Source organism: Lithobates pipiens, unplaced genomic scaffold, assembly GCF_037356315.1.
Source record: "Lithobates pipiens isolate NorthernLeopardFrog02 unplaced genomic scaffold, aLitPip1_a1.2 Scaffold_28, whole genome shotgun sequence".
Classification (NCBI taxonomy): Eukaryota; Metazoa; Chordata; class Amphibia; order Anura; family Ranidae; genus Lithobates; species Lithobates pipiens.
In genome coordinates this window covers 16,485,146-16,503,365 of record NW_027507789.1, presented here as the reverse complement: position 1 = coordinate 16,503,365, position 18,220 = coordinate 16,485,146, and the positions used below count along the sequence as shown (strand labels likewise).

The window sequence follows — 18,220 nt, the reverse complement described above, 5'->3', positions numbered from 1 at the left end:
ACCTCTACGCCGACGATGCCCAAATCTATCTCTCCACCCTCTTGATGACATATCCGTATGGATGTCACACCACTTTCTCAGACTCAATCTTTCTAAAACTGAGCTTGTAATATTTCCTCCTCGTGACTTTACCAGGTCAAATGCTTACCGTATTTATTGACGTATAACACGCACTTTTTTCCACGTAAAATCAGCGGGAAATCGTGGGCACGCCGATCCCCCGCTGATTGTGAGCCTCTGGGCAGCTTTCGCCCCGTTCTCCGCGGCTTTCAGCCATTCTCAGTGGCCGAAAGCTGCCTAGAAAGGCTGAAAGCTTCTGAGAGCGGCCGAGAGCCACCGAGAATGGTCGAGAGCTGCCTAAAAAGGCTGAAAGCCGCTGAGAATGGCCAAGAGCCGCCGAGAATGGCTGAGAGCTGCCGAGAGTGACCGAGTGCCGAGAGTGACCGAGAGCTACCGAGTGCCGAGAGTGACCGAGAGCTACCGAGTGCCGAGAGTGACCGAGAGCTACCGAGTGCCGCCGAGATACACAGGACATCCGGCTCTGTATCTTGGCGGCGCCATTTTTAAATGCCAAAGCCAAAAATGACACTGACAAGGCTGCATGACAAAGCTGCATATGACACTGACAAGCCTGCATATGACACTGACAAGGCTGCATGACAAGCTGCAAATTACATTGACAAGGCTGCAGATAGATGGGCAAGGCTGCAGATGGACACTGATAAGGCTGCATTGATGGGCATTTAAATGTAAGTTTTTTTCCTTAAACTTCCCTCCTAAATTTGGTGTGCGTGTTATACTCTGATAAATACGGTAATGCACTTCCATTGATTCCAGTCTAAATGGTGTTTTTTTTCCCTCTGGTTGGAGTTTCCCTTTAACCTCTGGCACCACGACAACTGGCACTGTCCCTCTGAGCAGATATTAATAAACCTTCGGAGTATTGTTCTTATGCAAATGTTCTCTTTTTTTTTTTATCAGTAATCTGCAGTCTTGCATGTACTTCTCCTTCTGGGTTTATTGCGATGTGCGGTCACATTTGCTCATCCGTTTTCTTTGGATTTTATGTAAAATATTCTCATTGGAATAATGATGAGCGGAGCCGATCATTGCGCAGATCGATGGTACGGTCTGAGGTTTTCTGTAGAAGCCGTACACATTCCACTTCCCCAAAACTGCTGCCAGAAATTTACAATTAAAATATTTTATCTGGAATTGAGTTACATAATCCAAAGATGGAGACTGAGATACAAAATACAGCCCCATAATCCGCTGTCGTCACGCCGCACCACCCTGCTGTCCCTCCGCACCACCCTGCTGTCCCTCCGCACCACCCTGCTGTCCCTCCGCACCACCCTGCTGTCCCTCTGACAGCCATAGAGGCCCATCTACAGCAGGGGTCTCCAAACTGCTGCTCGGGGGCCAGATGCGGCCCTTTGCCTGGCTTTATCCGGCCCTTGGGGCACTATTCATCCTACTGATATAAGACACTATTTCTGCCCTCTGATACCAGAAATGAAGCATAAATCCTGCCACTGACCCCAACAATGGGGCACTCTTTATCCCCTGAATACCAAAGATGGGGCACTGTTTACTCCCACTAATGCCAGAAAACTGTTCTATTCCCACTGGCCACAGTCCGGCCCCCCTAAAGTCTGAAGGACAGTAAACTGGCCCTTTGTTTAGAACATTTGGAGACCCCTGATCTACAGGAAAGACAGACTCGGCAAGTCAGATGGAGCAAGATTTCCTACTGCTATGACTCGCTTCTGAGTTGCTGGTGACATTGACCTTAATGGACATATAAACATAGACATGCACAGTGGGTGTGCCAGGTGTGCCTGGGCACACAATAATTGCTTTGTGTGGTGCCGATTTCCCCTTACTGCCCGGGGTTTCACCCATGTTTCCACCCCCAACCCTGCAGTGCTGCTGGCTTCCCTCCTCTCCTCTCAGCGGCTGCGGAGGATGTTTCAGGATGGAGAGTGGGGGAAGGGGCTAGTAAATATGTCATTTACCAGCGGCTTCCTTTTTTAAATGAACACGGTAAACACACTTACTATGCTTCAGTTTGTGAATGGACAGGAAGCCACACAGCACAGAGAACTTCCCATTCATTCCCTGTCCAGTGCAGCTGAGGCTGCAGAGAAAAGCATGTCCTAGATTGTAAGCTCTAAGGAGCAGGGCCCTCCGATCCCTCCTGTATTGAATTGTATTGTAACTGTCTGCCCTCATGTTGTAAAACGCTGCGCAAACTGCTGGTGCTATATAAATCCAGAATAATAATAATAATGCATTTTTTTAGCTTTGGGGTGTACACCCTAATGCAATAGGCTGCACACACCTATGGAGATAAAAAATATATATATTTTCTTTGTCCTAATCTTCTGTCCTGAACTACTCTGCTCCTTCCTCTCTCTTCTCCTGAAATACTCTGCTCTGCTGGAGGACTCTGCTCCTTCCTCTATAACTCTCCTCTCCTGCAATACTCTGCTGGAGGTCTCTGCTCCTTCCTCTATCTAAATCTCATGCCCTGAAATACTCTGCACTGCTGGAGGACTCTGCTTCTTCCTCTATAACACTCCTCTCCTGCAATACTCTGCTGGAGGTCTCTGCTCCTTCCTCTATAACACTCCTCTCCTGCAATACTCTGCTGGAGGTCTCTGCTCCTTCCTCTAGTTAAATCTCATGCCCTGAAATACTCTGCACTGCTGGATGACTCTGCTCCTTCCTCTATAACTCTCCTCTCCTGAAATACTCCTGGTCCTGGTCCAGCATATGGTGTATTGATCTTCATACCGGCGTCGGATTTGGCGCGGTGTTCTCAGACTCAGGTCATTGATTAATAGCGGAGTTGGTCTGTTTTACATTATATAACAATTGGCTCATTCATCCTCCGGCGGGATAAATGCTTCATTTACTTTAACGAGGACAGGGAGAGGTAATTTGAGATCCGTCCGATTCCTCATTAATGGGATATTGTGTCACCCAGCGCTGACATCCCAGTACAGCGGAATTTGGGGGGCTCTGCAGGACCCCAGAACAGAGATTTCAATGACATTTATGCAGAAATTGTTCCTGGAAGTCATCTGAACTGGAAATATCCCAAATAAAGGTGGGGGAGGGGGAGATATAACTTCAGCTGACTTCTCCTGCAGTCCCATGGCTGTCACTGTGATCAGCCAACATAAAACAGGATAAGCCTGTCATATGTCTCCTTCCAGGCATCCCCACCATCACATTGGGAAACAGATTACCATTATTATACTAATAAAAACTCTATTGGAAAAAGTATTTTTAGTTGTGAATGAATCTCGCATTGAACAACGTTTCAAGTTTATAAAATGTACAAATTTCTTGTTTCCTTTCAGGATGCCAACCTGACACTTTATACAGACTCCCCGGATCTGACGCCATGCTTCCAGAACACCATCATCGCCTGGATCCCCTGCATCTACCTCTGGGCCATACTTCCTTTTTATATTATTTATTTAAAATATAACAGAAGAGGATATATTGTGCTGTCTGTGCTCTGCAAGGTCAAAACGGTGAGATATCCCCTCCCCCCCCCATTTACCCCAATTCTCACCCCTCTCACCCATCTTCCTCCATCACTCTCCCTCCTGTCCCCCTCCCCCCTCTCTCTCTCTTTTCTCTCTCTCCCCCCGCCCACCTTCTCTCTCCCCCCGCCCACTTTCTCTCTCCCCCGCCCACCTTCTCTCTCCCCCGCTCACCTTCTCTCTCCCCCCGCCCACCTTCTCTCTCCCCCGCCCACCTTCTCTCTCCCCCCGCTCACTTTCTCTCTCCCCCGCTCACTTTCTCTCTCCCCCCGCTCACCTTCTCTCTCCCCCCGCCCACCTTCTCTCTCAACCCCGCCCGCCTTCTCTCTCCCCCCGCCCACCTTCTCTCTCCCCCCGCCCACCTTCTCTCTCCCCTCGCCCACCTTCTCTCTCACCCCACCCACCTTCTCTCTCACCCCGCCCACCTTCTCTCTCACCCCGCCCACCTTCTCTCTCACCCCGCCCACCTTCTCTCTCTCCCCCTGCTCACCTTCTCTCTCTCTCTCTCCCCCCCGCTCACCTTCTCTCTCTCTCTCCCCCCGCTCACCTTCTCTCTCTCTCCTCTTCCTCTCACCCCCACCCACCTTCTCGCTCTCTCTCTCCCCACCAAACTTCTCCCTCTCTCTCTTTCCCTCCACCCTTATATTCTCTCTCCCCTCCCTTCTCTACCTCTTACATCTTCCTCTCCCTCTCCCCCCACCCTCTCTTGCGCTCTCTCTCTCTCCACCACCCTCGCTCCCCCCCACCCACTCTCTCTCTTCCCCCACCCCTCTTCTTTCTTTCCCCCTCCCTTCTCTTCCTCTCCCCCTTCTCTTTTCACTCCCTCCCACCTTTCCTCTTCTCTCTCTCTACCCTTCTCTTTCTCTCTCTTCCCCACCTTCTCCCCTCTTCTCTTTCTTTTCCCTCTTCTCTGTCTCTCCCACCTTCTCTCTTTTTCTTTCTCTTGCGCTCTCTCCTCCCCACCCATCCCGTCTTTGTCTCACTCAGATGAAATGTATTGTATATGAGAGCTGTTTTATCTGCCAAAAGGATTTGTTTTGTTTTACATAGTTACATAGTAGGTGACATTGAAATAAAGACACAAGTCCATCAGGTCCAACCTGTGTGTGTTCTCTTATGTCAGTATTACATTGTATATCCCTGTAACAAAGTCCAGGGCCCATTGAGGCCTAATGGTGACCTCCAGAGTCAGGGACAGCCGACATCCTTCTGTGTAGAGTGGGCTACAAGGCATGGCGGGTGTAATGCAAGATGAACAGGTGGGCGCCAGCCACTTTTTGAATTCAAAGAGCTTTATTGTCTCTTAAACAGAACTGGGGAAGAGAGGGTTAGGGCCAGGACACCCTTACATAGATGGAAAGATAATTAGCAGACTCCTATAGACAGACCGCTATACCGATGAAGGCCTCCAGCCAGACACCACTTCTGTATAGGTAGGACCGCTGTCTCCTATGGCAACAACCTTGTAGCGGTTACTAACGGTAATTGAAGTCAACGATTTGCAACACGAACAGTCCTTAGCTTATCCCACCATCACTCACTGTGGATCTTCACTCAATGAGCTTCCAGTCTCTCTCACTAGACATCCACTGTTAGCACTCAGTATCTTCCTCAAGCTTCACCCCCGCTTCCCTGCCGGGTTCCTGTCTTGGCACTCACAAGATACTCTTCAAGCGTCACCCCGGTTAACATGCTAGGTCCCTGGCTTGGCACTCACTGATGCTCCGCAAGCGTCACCTCTGCTGTCCCGCTGGGTCCCTGACTTGGTTTTCCGTCTTCTTCACCGTCCCCGGCTGGCAAGAAGTCCGATCTGGTATTTGCCTTGGCTTACGAACGGTGGTCTCCGGTAGCAAATTGGATGGCCCCTTAGTGGTGACCGCTTCCTCTCTACCTCTGACCACAACTGGTTCCCTGAACGGTGGAACCACTACTTCTGGTTGGTCTACAAGCCCGCTACCTATCTGCCAGATGCCCCTGGGATAGGCTTTAGATTTCTGGCTTAGCAGCCCGGGGCAATAAAACACATGTTCACCCAGACAGCCGCCCAGGTGGCACAGAACCCCGGTCAAATGACTAAACCCAAATAAATAGGCTCTCACAGCAGGCCAATAAAATCCCTGCCCATTGGCTGAGACACCCTATTCATTCCCAGGGGCGGAATGACAACTCATGGGGCCCCCGGGCAATAGGAGATTATGGGGCCCCCAGGCAATCAAAGATTATGGGGCCACATAGTATACACAAACACACACACAGTATAATATCACACACACAGTACACACAGACATGTTTCTATTGGCTGAGAAGGTACTGGAGAGATGGGGCAACTATAATCTTGGGTTTTACTGAGGCTGGCAACCCTGATGGGGCCCCCTAGTGGCATGGGGCCCTCGGGCAGTGCCCGAGTAGCCCAATGGTCAGTCCGCCCCTGTTCATTCCTAATCTGTCCTTGCTATGCCCTTGTCTTATCTAATGTCAGCAGCTACAGTGCCACTTAGTGACAGAAGAGAGAAGTGCAGCAGCTCCAGAATTAGGGGGGAAATCAATTGATCTCCTAACAATTGGCCAAGGCAACTATCACCTGGCAACTAAATTTGATAGCAACCCTGCTTAAACAATAGGGTGCTACATCCCTGTATGCTGTGATTGTTCAGATGCCCATCTAAACGTGTTTTTTTTTTTTTTTTATCTCAAGAAGATTTTTTTTTTTGTCCATCAAGTCTTGAGATTTGTACAGCTCAACCACACAACTCGGTTAAGAAGATGACCTCATTTTCTCTATTACAGTTAAAAAAAACAGCATCACCCCCAGTCTTTGATTGGACAGTAGAGGAGCAGCAAGAGGGCAAAGAGGACAGCTCTCTTCTCTCTCCTATTGTCTGCTTGTTTTCTCATCAGTACAATTTCCAGTCTGTGGCCCATTAAAGTGATTTCCCTTCACTTCCTCTCTTCTAGATGAAACAGTAAGGTCGGCCATAAACGATTTCAATCTTGGCCGGATCAGCAGGAACCGGCAGAGATTTGAACCATGTATGGGCGGGCTGAATGTACCAAGTTGATCGATTGATCAATTTAGGTTCAATCAGCCTGCCAGATATACCGTGCTTGGGATTATTGGCAGTGGCTGCTATAGCTGCTAGCAATAATCACTGTCTTCTCCCAGGGGGGCAGAGGGGACAGGGGGAGCTATCTCCGCATGGGGGATTTGCCTGTCATCACTGTCTGTGTTGATGGGGGAATTGTGCAAATATATTTTCTTGCAACCCGTGTTTACAGAAAAAATTTGCCCTCTATGGCCTGCCTAAGTGAAAGCAAATCTCTATAAAGTGATAGGAATTCTCCTCTTGGAGAAAGGTGTCACCAAAGAGGGTTTCCCCATTAAACATTTTCCCCTCCCCCCTTGTTATGGTGACAACGATATGGATTAGCCATCATTTTTTGTCTCAGTGATGATGATCTGTCTGTAGCCCAACTTTAATTGTCCTCCTCCCCTGCACACCAGCTGAGATTTAAAATAGGCTGCCAGTGGGAGGAATTCCTACAAGAGGAGTGGGGAGTTCCTGCACCATCAATCATTTGCTTTTGGAGATCACAATGGCCTTTTATACAAAAGTTCTGACAGTCTCATATTTCAGGCAGTGAAGAGGTGGCTGGAATATGTAAACATGTAATAAAAGATTTATTGGTTTGTGTATTTCAGCTGATTGGCGTTTTGCTTTGGTGCGTGTGCTGGGCAGACCTGTTCTACTCCTTCCATAAACTTGTACAGGAGGAGGCTCCACCTCCCGTCTTCTTTGTTACACCTCTAATCGTCGGAATCACAATGGTTTGTATAGATCACTATAAGAGAGGAGTGATGTCACTCATGTATAACATAACTTATATCTGGAGAGCGGTGATGTCACTCCTGTATAATATAACTTGTATCTGGAGAGTGGTGATGTCACTCCTGTATAATATAACTTGTATCTGGAGGGCGGTGATGTCACTCCTGTATAACATAACTTATATCTGGAGAGTGGTGATGTCACTCCTGTATAATATAACTTGTATCTGGAGAGAGGTGATGTCACTCCTGTATGATATAACTTGTATCTGGAGAGAGGTGATGTCACTCCTGTATGATATAACTTATATATGGAGAGCGGTGATGTCACTCCTATGTAATATAACTTGTATATGGAGAGCAGTGATGTCACTTCTGTATAATATATCTTATATCTGGAGAGCGATGATCACTCCTATATAATATAAAATATCTGGAGAGTAGTGATGTCACTCCTGTGTAATATAACTTGTATATGGAGAGCAGTGATGCCACTCCTGTATGATATATCTTATATCTGGAGAGTGGTGATGTCACTCCTGTATAATATATCTTATATCTGGAGAGCGATGATGTCACTCCTATATAATATAACATATCTGGAGAGTGGTGATGTCACTCCTGTATAATATATCTTATATCTGGAGAGCGGTGATGTCACTCCTGTATAATATATCTTATATCTGGAGAGCGGTGATGTCACTCCTATATAATATAAAATATCTGGAGAGTAGTGATGTCACTCCTGTGTAATATAACTTGTATATGGAGAGCAGTGATGTCACTCCTGTATGATATATCTTATATCTGGAGAGCAGTGATGTCACTCCTGTATAATATATCTTGTATCTGGAGAGCGATGATGTCACTCCTATATAATATAACATATCTGGAGAGTGGTGATGTCACTCCTGTATAATATATCTTATATCTGGAGAGCGGTGATGTCACTCCTGTATAATATATCTTATATCTGGAGAGCGGTGATGTCACTCCTGTATAATATATCTTATATCTGGAGAGCAGTGATGTCACTCCTATATAATATAACTTGTATCTGGAGAGCGGTGATGTCACTCCTGTATAATATAACCTATATATGGAGAGTGGTGATGTCACTTCTGTATAATATAACTTATATATACTATATCACTGTGTTCAGTACCTATAACCTTATGCAATATTTAAAGTGATTGTAAACGATCACCACCTTGTAAAACAACTAATTTAGTTTAAAATAGAAATGAAAGGCAAAACATATAGATATTAAAAAAAAAACATTATAAATTCCCTTTTCCCTTTTTTATAAGTGATCCCATTCCCTCTGTTCTCAGCTGCTTAAGAGCTGGGGGGAGGAGAAACAGTAACACACCAGCTGAAGTGAGCTTACCAGTGAATGGCTGTGCATGGGGGGGCGGGAGCGTGTTAGGACAAGTCTTATCATTGGAGGAGAGTGCACGGAGTTGCCAGCATAGCTAGAGAACTGACCACGGTGCTTAGTGTGGTCAGTTTGTAATAGGAAAGCGGAGGGACTGGCGGGAATACCAGGGATTTAACACAAAGGAATTAATACAAAGAGAACAGGATACATGATCATACAAGTACATGGTACAGCAGGCACATATCAGAAATATGAAGTGTTGGGGTAACAAACGCTTTAACTCTTGGTCGTCATTTATTTTCCCTCAGATCGCAGCGACGATTCTTATCCATTATGAGAGGCTGAAAGGCGTCCAATCTTCCGGCATTCTCATCATTTTCTGGTTTTTGGCCACACTTTGCGCCATTGTTCCTTTCCGGTCGAAGGTCATGTCCTCCGTAAATCAGGTAATTGGATCGCAAGGCGTTGGATGGGGTTTTATCCAATCAGGACTGTCTTTCAGTACTCAGTACGGCAGTGACTGCTTTTTTTTTTTTTCTGGTACCCTTGACAAAAATCAGCATTTAACCCCCAGGGAGACCCACTGGAAAGATATTTATATATATATATATATATATATATATATATATATATATATATATATATATATTATATATTTTTTTTTCCATTCACTCGGAGTTCTGCTTTAAATAACATTTTCTCTCCCCGTTTTGTCTCGTCTTCAGGCCGTGTCGGACCGATTCCGCTTCACCACCTTCTTTATTTATTTCACCCTTCTGGTGTTGGCGCTCATCCTGTCTTGTTTTAAGGAAGCTCGCCCCTTCTTCTCCCCCGTCTCCTCCGACTGTGTGAGTACTCCGTCTTTAATAGAAACATTTAAATATTACATTAACAACTAAACTGAACAGTTCTTCTCCACCACCCTTCCGCAGAATCCTTGTCCGGAGTATGATGCCGGCTTCCTCTCAAGATTGACATTTTGGTGGTTCACAAAGTAAGTGAAACGTGAATGTAACAAAATATCTAAAGAAAAACTCTGTATAACGTGTTTTCTTGCTCTTCTTCCAGTGTATGAGATCAATGAGATTATACTGTATTAGCAAAAGTATTGGGACGCCTGCCTTTACACGCACATGAACTTTAAAGCATCCCAGTCTTAGTCCGTAGGGTTCAATATTGAGTTGGCCCACCCTTTGCAGCTATAACAGCTTCAAACCCGTCACATCAGCCTTTTCTCCATGCGTGCAATTGCATATAAGTTACCTGTAGTGCGCTAGTGTGCCCATCTCCTGAAGCATGATGACCACACGGTCCACCACTGGCAGCAGGTATGATTGATGAGAGACTAGACCAGACAGGAGCCTGTACTGATCAAATACTCAAGTGCGCGGCTTTTCCACCCGACAAGGCCACAATCAGAGTGTAACATTCAGTTCTGCCCTTCTGGTGTGCTTAACTTCAAGTCCAGTGCGTGGCGCCGCGTGGCCTGGGCTCATGCTGCAGACTAGTTAGTGGCAGGCAGTGCCTATCCTTCGACTCCCGGCCCTCGCCTCACCGTGACCTCCGGCTCCGGGTCCCAGACCTCCTCCTCGAGTCTGGCTGGCTGCGTGCCCGGCTCGCACTGCCTAGTGTGACGAATGCGCGTGCTTTGTCTCCCGCCGGCTGATGATTTTTGAAGGCAGGGGCCGGCCGTGCGTATCATGATGTCATGCATCCCAGCGCTTTCATGGGGGACTCAGGGGTAATCATTTTAAAATACGTGGCAGAGACTCTGGGCCACATTCGGGGCTTCAGCCACCCCTAGCGACCTTCTACCGACGCCCCTGCCTTCTGGGAAGGCTGTTCACAAGGTTTAGGAGTGTGTCTATGGGAATGTTTGACCATTCTTCCAGAATGATTTGTGAGATCAGGAACTGGTGTTGGATGAGAAGGCCTAGCTCGCAGTCTCCGCTCCAATTCATTCCAAAGGTGTTCTGTCAGGTTGAGGTCAGGCCAGTCAAGTTCCTCCACCCCAAACTCGCTTATCCGTGTCTTTATTGATCTGTTTGTGCACTGGTGCGCAGTCATGTTGCAACAGGAAGGGGCCATCTCCAAACTGTTCCCACAAAGTTGGGAGCATAAAATTGTCTAAAATGTCTTGGTATGCCGACGCCTTAAGAGTTCCCTTCACTGGAACTAAGGGGCCAAGCCCAACCCCTGAAAAACAACCCCACACCATAATCCCCTCTCCACCAAATGATTTGGACCAGTGCACAAAGCAAGACATGCATGAACGAGTTTGGGGTTGAGGAACTTGACTGGCCTGCACAGAGTCCTGACCTCAACCCGATAGAACACCTTTGGGATGAATTGGAGCGTTCATGTGCGTATAAAGGCAGGTGTCCCAATACTTTTGGTAATATGGTGTATATTTGATTTAAAAATTAAATGCAGGAAGTAGAAATGAGCACAAACAGAAAATTTGGTAAAAATCAAATACTGTTATACAATGGTGGTTGGCTGATGCCTCATTCTTCATTTGGACTTACATAAGCCTTAAAACAGCCCTGAAAATAATTTTTAGAGAGGTGTTGGTTGCATTACATAATAATGTCTACACGTTGAAGGGCAATGTAGTTCTTATCTGGAATTGTTGGGGCTGAGACATCTTTTTGCCAGTGATCAACCCAAGACAGAGCACCCACAGACAGGTACAGTCCTCACCCATTGGTGGCATTGTCCTATCAGACTGAACATTCTCTAGAGCAGGATTTCTCAACCAGGGTCCCATGGAATCCTAGGGTTCCTCCAGAGATTGTTAGGGGTTCCTTGAGCAATTTCTGCACGTCAGATACGTTTCCACTAACACCATTGATGTTTTTAGCTATATATAAGGGAGTAATGATCACAGGTGTGAGGAGCATTATTCCTACTGTCCCTATATCATGAATTTGTTGATATGGTAACTTTTAGGAGGGGTTCCCTGAGACCAGAAAGTTATTTCAAGGGTCCCTCTGTGTTGAAAATGTTGGGAAAGGCTGCTCAAGAGGCACCTGTCCAGGTTACTGCTACTGATCTAAAACTAAAATATAATGCTAAAAATGTATGTTTCTATTAAAAAAATCAGAAGTTGTATGGAATAGGTCCTCTTTTAGGTAGGGACAGGGGCTTTTTCCCACCAATTTTTTTTTCCTCCCACGTATTACCCTTCCTGAGGTGGTTGGGAGGATACCTCTTATTTCACTTTGGCCCCAGACCCCTCTGACTTGGGTGACACAAGGTTCTGTTTTACACAATGAGCTACTTACCTCCTCCTCCAAGTAATGGGCCAGTTAATGAGTCCTGGAGAAAATTTAAGTGTGTGAGGTTTCATAGTTTCATAGTTAGTAAGGTTGAATAAAGACACTAGTCCATCCAGTGCAACCTGAGTGAGTGTCTACCCCTATCCCTGTACATTGAACACTCACATTGGTCCCTGCCCTCAGGGAGCCCACAATCCAAGGTCCCCATTCATATACTAGGGCCAATTTTGGACAGAAGCCAATTGACCTACCTGCATGTCTTTGGAGTGTGGGAGGAAACCGGAGTACCCGGAGGAAACCCACACAGGCACAGGGAGAACATGCAAACTCCAGGCAGGTAGTGTCATGGTTGGGATTTGAACCAGCGACCCTTTTTACTGATAGGTGAGAGTGCTAACCACTACACCACTACACCACTGTGCTGCCCTGTACAGTGGTCTACACCACTGTGCCGTCTGTAGTCCGAGAGGTCTATCTCGGACTACAGAATTAAATATTTTGTTTTCTATGAATGAATGTTCTTAATCTTATTACTTAGTTTGTGTTGTGACTCTTCGTGCTGAAACTGAGAACGTTCTTCTTTGTGTTCCCAGGATGGCGATATTGGGCTATAAGAGGCCTCTGGAAGACAAAGACCTTTGGTCGTTGAATGAAGATGACAAATCCATAGTAGCTGTGTCTAAACTGATCAAAGAGTGGGACATAGAAAAGACCAAGTTAAGGTAATTTATGGAGGCTGAAGAGTACAAAGAGTGTGGATTTTATCTGAGGGCGGTGAAGGGGGGCCGGAAGATCACAGCGGGGCAGCAGGACCTGGATAAGAGGGGGGAGGCATATAGAGAAACCGATCTCCTCCATTTCCCTCATGCAGCTGCTGAATGCCTGTGGGAGAGAGAGGATGAAAAGCTGTCATTCGGCATTGTTTGGACATGCAGTGGCTGCGCCCTGGGTGGCTGCCTAGTTGGCCTAGTGTTAGCGCCGGCCCTGGGTCTTGCAGTGCTAGGTTTGTAGGCATAAATGCCGGCAAGGACACCATCTCCATGGAACTTGTATATTCTTTCTTTAGTTTTGGTGGTTTCCTCTAGAATCTAGATGGTCAGAGTCAGAGAAAACCCAAAATAGAATGTGGACGGGATTTTTGACGCTGCTTTAAAAGTCGCGGCCCACATTTTATTTTAGGTACTTTCTATGCATAAAAAGGGACGATGGCCCACCGTAGTAATGAATGATCCTTCATTCTCAGCTCTTCCACCAGATGGTCAAGTTTTGTTGCACAACCCAAAATATGCTGCCAGGGTTTGTGGTTCCACCTCAGACCAACCCCATGTAAACTATGACCCTGGTGTCTGAGTCTACAGACCTGCAAATACCAGTCGGGATGGATCTCTGAAGACCCATATATAGGGATGAGCTTCGAGTTCGAGTCAAACTCATGTTCGGCTCGAACATTGCCTGTTCGCCTGTTCAGCGAACAGTGAACAATTTGGGCTGTTCGCAGCAAATTCGAAAGCCGGAACACCCTATACAAGTCTATGGGAGAAATCTAAAGTGCTCATTTTAAAGGGTAATATGCAAGTTACTGTCCTAAAAAGTGTTTGGGGACCAGGGTCCTGCCCCAGGGGACATGGATCAATGCAAAAAAAAAGTTTTAAAAACGGCCGTTTTTTCAGGAGCAGTGATTTTAATAATGATTAAAGTGAAACAATAAAAGTGTAATATTCCTTTAAATTTCGTAGCTGGGGGGTGTCTATAGTATGCCTGTGAAGGGGCGCATGTTTCTGGTGCTTAGAACTGTCCCTGCACAAAGTGTCATTTGTGCAGGAAAAAAAGTCTTTTAAAATCACTTGCGGCTAAATTGTCGGGTCTCCGTAATACAGAGAACACTCAATGAGTGTTCTCTGTATTAGCCGACAATTCATTCATTCATTGATTAAAAAAAAAAAAAAAAAAAAAGCGTGGGGGTTCCCCTAAATTCAATTACCAGGCCCTTCAGGTCTGACATGGATATTAAGGGGAAACCCGTGTCAAATTTAAAAAAAAAATAGATGTGCGGGTCCCCCTAAATATCCATACCAGACCCTTCAGGTCTGATATGGATATTAAGGGGAACCCCGCATCAAATTAAAAAAAAAATTGACGTGGGGGTCCCCCTAAAAATCCATATCAGACCCTTTATCCGAGCACGCAACCTGGCAGGCCGCAGGAAAAGAGGGGGCGACGAGAGAGCGGCCCCCCCTCCCTCCTGAACCGTACCAGGCCACATACCCTCAACATTGGGAGGATGCTTTGGGGGTCTGTGACCCCTCAAAGCACCTTGTCCCCATGTTGATGAGGACAAGGGCCTCATTCTCACAACCCTGGCCGTTGGTTGTGAGGGTCTGCGGGCGGGGGGCTTATCAGAATCTGGAAGCCCCCTTTAACAAGGGGACCCCCAGATCCCGGCCCCCCCCCTGTTTGAAATGGTAAGGGGGTACAAAAGTACCCCTACCATTTCACAAAGAAAGTGTCAAAATGGTTAAATAAGACAAACACACTTTTGAAAAATTCCTTTATTAAAAATGAAAAAAATAAAAAAAAGATTCCAGCGGTGCTAATCCACTCTTGCTATCCAGCGATGGATCTCTGGGGTCCAGCGATGGATGATCATATCCAGCGACGGGGGATCTCTCAGTCCAGCGCTGTCCATACATCCTTCTTCTGTCTCCACTCCGGAGACACTGTGGAGATCCCAGCGCTGACGTTTCTTATATTAGGAGAGCGGGGCCACCCGTCACCTGACCCCGCCCCTCTGACGCTGGAGAGGGAAGCCAGGGGTTCCCCAGTGACGTTTGGGTGACCCCGCCCCCTCTGATGTAACGGAAACCTGCGTTACATCAGAGGGCGGGGTCACCCACACGTCACTGGGGAACCCCTGGCTTCCCTCTCCAGCGTCAGAGGGGCGGGGTCAGGTGACGGGTGGCCCCGCCCTCCTAATATAAGAAACGTCAGCGCTGGGCTCTCTGCAGTGTCTCCAGGGTGGAGACAGAAGAAGGATGTATGGACAGCGCTGGACTGAGAGATCCCCCGTCGCTGGATATGATCATCCATCGCTGGACCCCGGAGATCCGTCGCTGGATAGCAAGAGTGGATTAGCACCGCTGGAATCTTTTTTTTTTTATTTTTTTTCATTTTTAATAAAGGAATTTTTCAAAAGTGTGTTTGTCTTATTTAACCATTTTGACACTTTCTTTGTGAAATGGTAGGGGTACTTTTGTACCCCCTTACCATTTCAAACAGGGGGGGGGCGGGATCTGGGGGTCCCCTTGTTAAAGGGGGCTTCCAGATTCTGATAAGCCCCCCGCCCGCAGACCCTCACAACCAACGGCCAGGGTTGTGAGGATGAGGCCCTTGTCCTCATCAACATGGGGACAAGGTGCTTTGAGGGGTCACAGACCCCCAAAGCATCCTCCCAATGTTGAGGGTATGTGGCCTGGTACGGTTCAGGAGGGAGGGGGGGCCGCTCTCTCGTCCCCCCCTCTTTTCCTGTGGCCTGCCAGGTTGCGTGCTCGGATAAAGGGTCTGATATGGATTTTTAGGGGGACCCCCACGTCAATTTTTTTTTAAATTAGATGCGGGGTTCCCCTTAATATCCATATCAGACCTGAAGGGTCTGGTATGGATATTTAGGGGGACCCCCACGTCATTTTTTTTTTTATTTGACACGGGGTTCCCCTTAATATCCATGTCAGACCTGAAGGGCCTGGTAATTGAATTTAGGGGAACCCCCACGCTTTTTTTTTTTTTTTTTTATCAATGAATGAATGAATTGTCGGCTAATACAGAGAACACTCATTGAGTGTTCTCTGTATTACGGGGAGCCGACAATTTAGCCGCAAGTGATTTTAAAAGACTTTTTTTCCTGCACAAATGACACTTTGTGCAGGGACAGTTCTAAGCCCCAGAAACATGCGCCCCTTTACAGGCATACTATAGATACCCCCCAGCTACGAAATTTAAAGGACTATTACACTTTTATTGTTTCACTTTAATCATTATTAAAATCACTGCTCCTGAAAAAACGGCCGTTTTTAAAACTTCTTTTTGCATTGATCCATGTCCCCTGGGGCAGGACCCGGGTCCCCAAACACTTTTTAGGACAGTAACCTGCATATTACCCTTTAAAATGAGCCTTTAGATTGTGAATGTTCGAGTCCCATAGACTTTAATAGGGTTCTAAAGTTCACACGAAGTTTAGGTCTGTTCGCAGGTTCTGGTGCGAACCGAACAGGGGGGTGTTCGGCTCATCCCTACCCATATACTATGATGACATAATTATATCTACACACAGGAGATAAATGTAGAGAGTCAGTTATTTATTGTCCAGTGCAGAGATTCTCAACTAGGGTTCCTCCAGAGGTTGCCAGGGGTTCCTTGAGCAATTAACATTTTTTTTTTTCTCAGATACATTCCCACTGACACAATTTTTTATTTTAGCTATCTGTATGGGGGTAATTCTTCTGAATGACCACAAGTGTAAGGTTCATTTTCCCCACTGACCATCACACTAATGTACATGAGTTGTGAATATAGTATTTTTTAGCAGGGGTTCCCTGAGGCCAAAAAGTTATTTTAAGGGTTCCTCTGTGTTGGAAAGGTTAAGAAAGGCTGATCCACCGCCATAAAGCCAGTCTAATTCCGTGGCATTCACTAGTTTACCTACGTGGACTCTTATGGTGCAAGCTGTACCTGGGATATCCTCACCCAACCTTCAGCATTTAGATCCATCAGTCAATGTTTTGTAGAACCTTTTGTGTCCATATAGTGCTCACAGTGACCATCATAGTTGACCCGTCTACACCTTCTTTGACCTTCCAGGAGTAGTGAAGTGCAATTCACCAAAGCTCAAGAAGCGGAAATGAACCACGTGAGCGAAAAACCAACAGAGTCTGACGTTCTGATCGTCGACAAGAAGAAGAAGAGAAATCCATCCTTCCTGAAAGTTCTGATCAGGGCGTTTGGGCCGTTCTTTTTAATCGGGTCCGTGTTCAAGCTTTTCCAGGATCTCCTGTCATTCGTCAATCCCCAGTTATTAAGGTAAGGTTCCTCTGGAATCGAGGTGCTCCTTTCCAACGGCCAGGGCAGAATTTATGGATTGGCATAATTACTGAATAGACGACTGCATCATGAAGCAAAGCAGCTCAGATTTTAAACATAGATATCAGAAGTACTTGAATCTGTCTTTATAATGGCTTCCTACAATCCTCTGTAAGTAGACTGAGAAATTGTAGGGTAGCTAATTGAGCCACTCAGAGAGCTCTATTGTATTATGCAGGGGCTTTCAGTCTAACAATGGGAGCTTGCTGACAGGAAGAAAATGCAGAATAAGAGAGTGATGACCTCAGTGATTCTCCTTCTTGGGAGGGGGGGGGGGGGGGTTCGGTTCAGGGCAATGACGAAGTTGGATTGCCTAACTTCAGTGAGGAAGTATGGGTCATCAACCAATCTGTTCTGCCTGGCAAGGGTATCTAAATCACAAGACTAGCCGAACGGCAAAGCTTTTTTTTTTTTACTTTTGAATCGAAGAGAGGGAATAGAACATCTGTCTGTTTTTTTTTATTGCTGTCTGTGTCCTTGTTGGGGAGATTCTCCCTCTCTATTTGTCCTGTGTACTGTTCTCACCGACAGTGAAAGAAAATCCCAAATTTTGGGTTGTCACCAGAACAGGAAAAGAGGGGAAATCTTCCGATGGGGACACTAGTTCTGGTGACAATCTGAGATCCCCTCACTTTAGAAATATTTTCTCTCACTTCCTTTTGTGGCTATAGGACAGGAAGTGAAGGGAAATCCCCCCCAATGGGACACAGATGAACAAAAAAAACTGCCAGGGGTCATAACCTTCTATTACCTATATACAAAGTGTGGAGACCATGGACACAGGGGGGGTTTAGCCTTTCCTGGTCTTCAAAAATGTTTTATTGCTGCTCTTCTCTCACATGCCCTTAATTGGGTAACCTCCAATGACACTAATGCTTCGGTGGTAGTGGTACTAGAGGTGGCCTTACTTGGGTTCTATGAGTCGTTGAGGAACGCATTATACAGTGGAAAGCCCAGCACCCTCTTACACTTTCAATGAAAGCAGTTATTAATGTATGGCAACAGCAAGCGTGTAAACACCGGGAGGACCCCAATAGGT

General features: G+C 46.4%; 1 protein-coding gene across 1 annotated transcript in view; it reads left to right on the top strand.

The window, feature by feature from the left end:
* ABCC3 (ATP binding cassette subfamily C member 3) overlaps positions 1-18,220 on the top strand; it is a 117,490-nt gene that overhangs the window by 46,514 nt on the left and 52,756 nt on the right. The window contains exons 2-8 of the mRNA XM_077458775.1: positions 3,372-3,548; positions 7,261-7,386; positions 9,076-9,213; positions 9,493-9,615; positions 9,700-9,761; positions 12,642-12,770; positions 16,903-17,121. Of these exons, the coding sequence (XP_077314901.1) occupies positions 3,372-3,548; positions 7,261-7,386; positions 9,076-9,213; positions 9,493-9,615; positions 9,700-9,761; positions 12,642-12,770; positions 16,903-17,121 (974 nt within the window). The remainder of the gene's footprint in view (positions 1-3,371; positions 3,549-7,260; positions 7,387-9,075; positions 9,214-9,492; positions 9,616-9,699; positions 9,762-12,641; positions 12,771-16,902; positions 17,122-18,220) is intronic.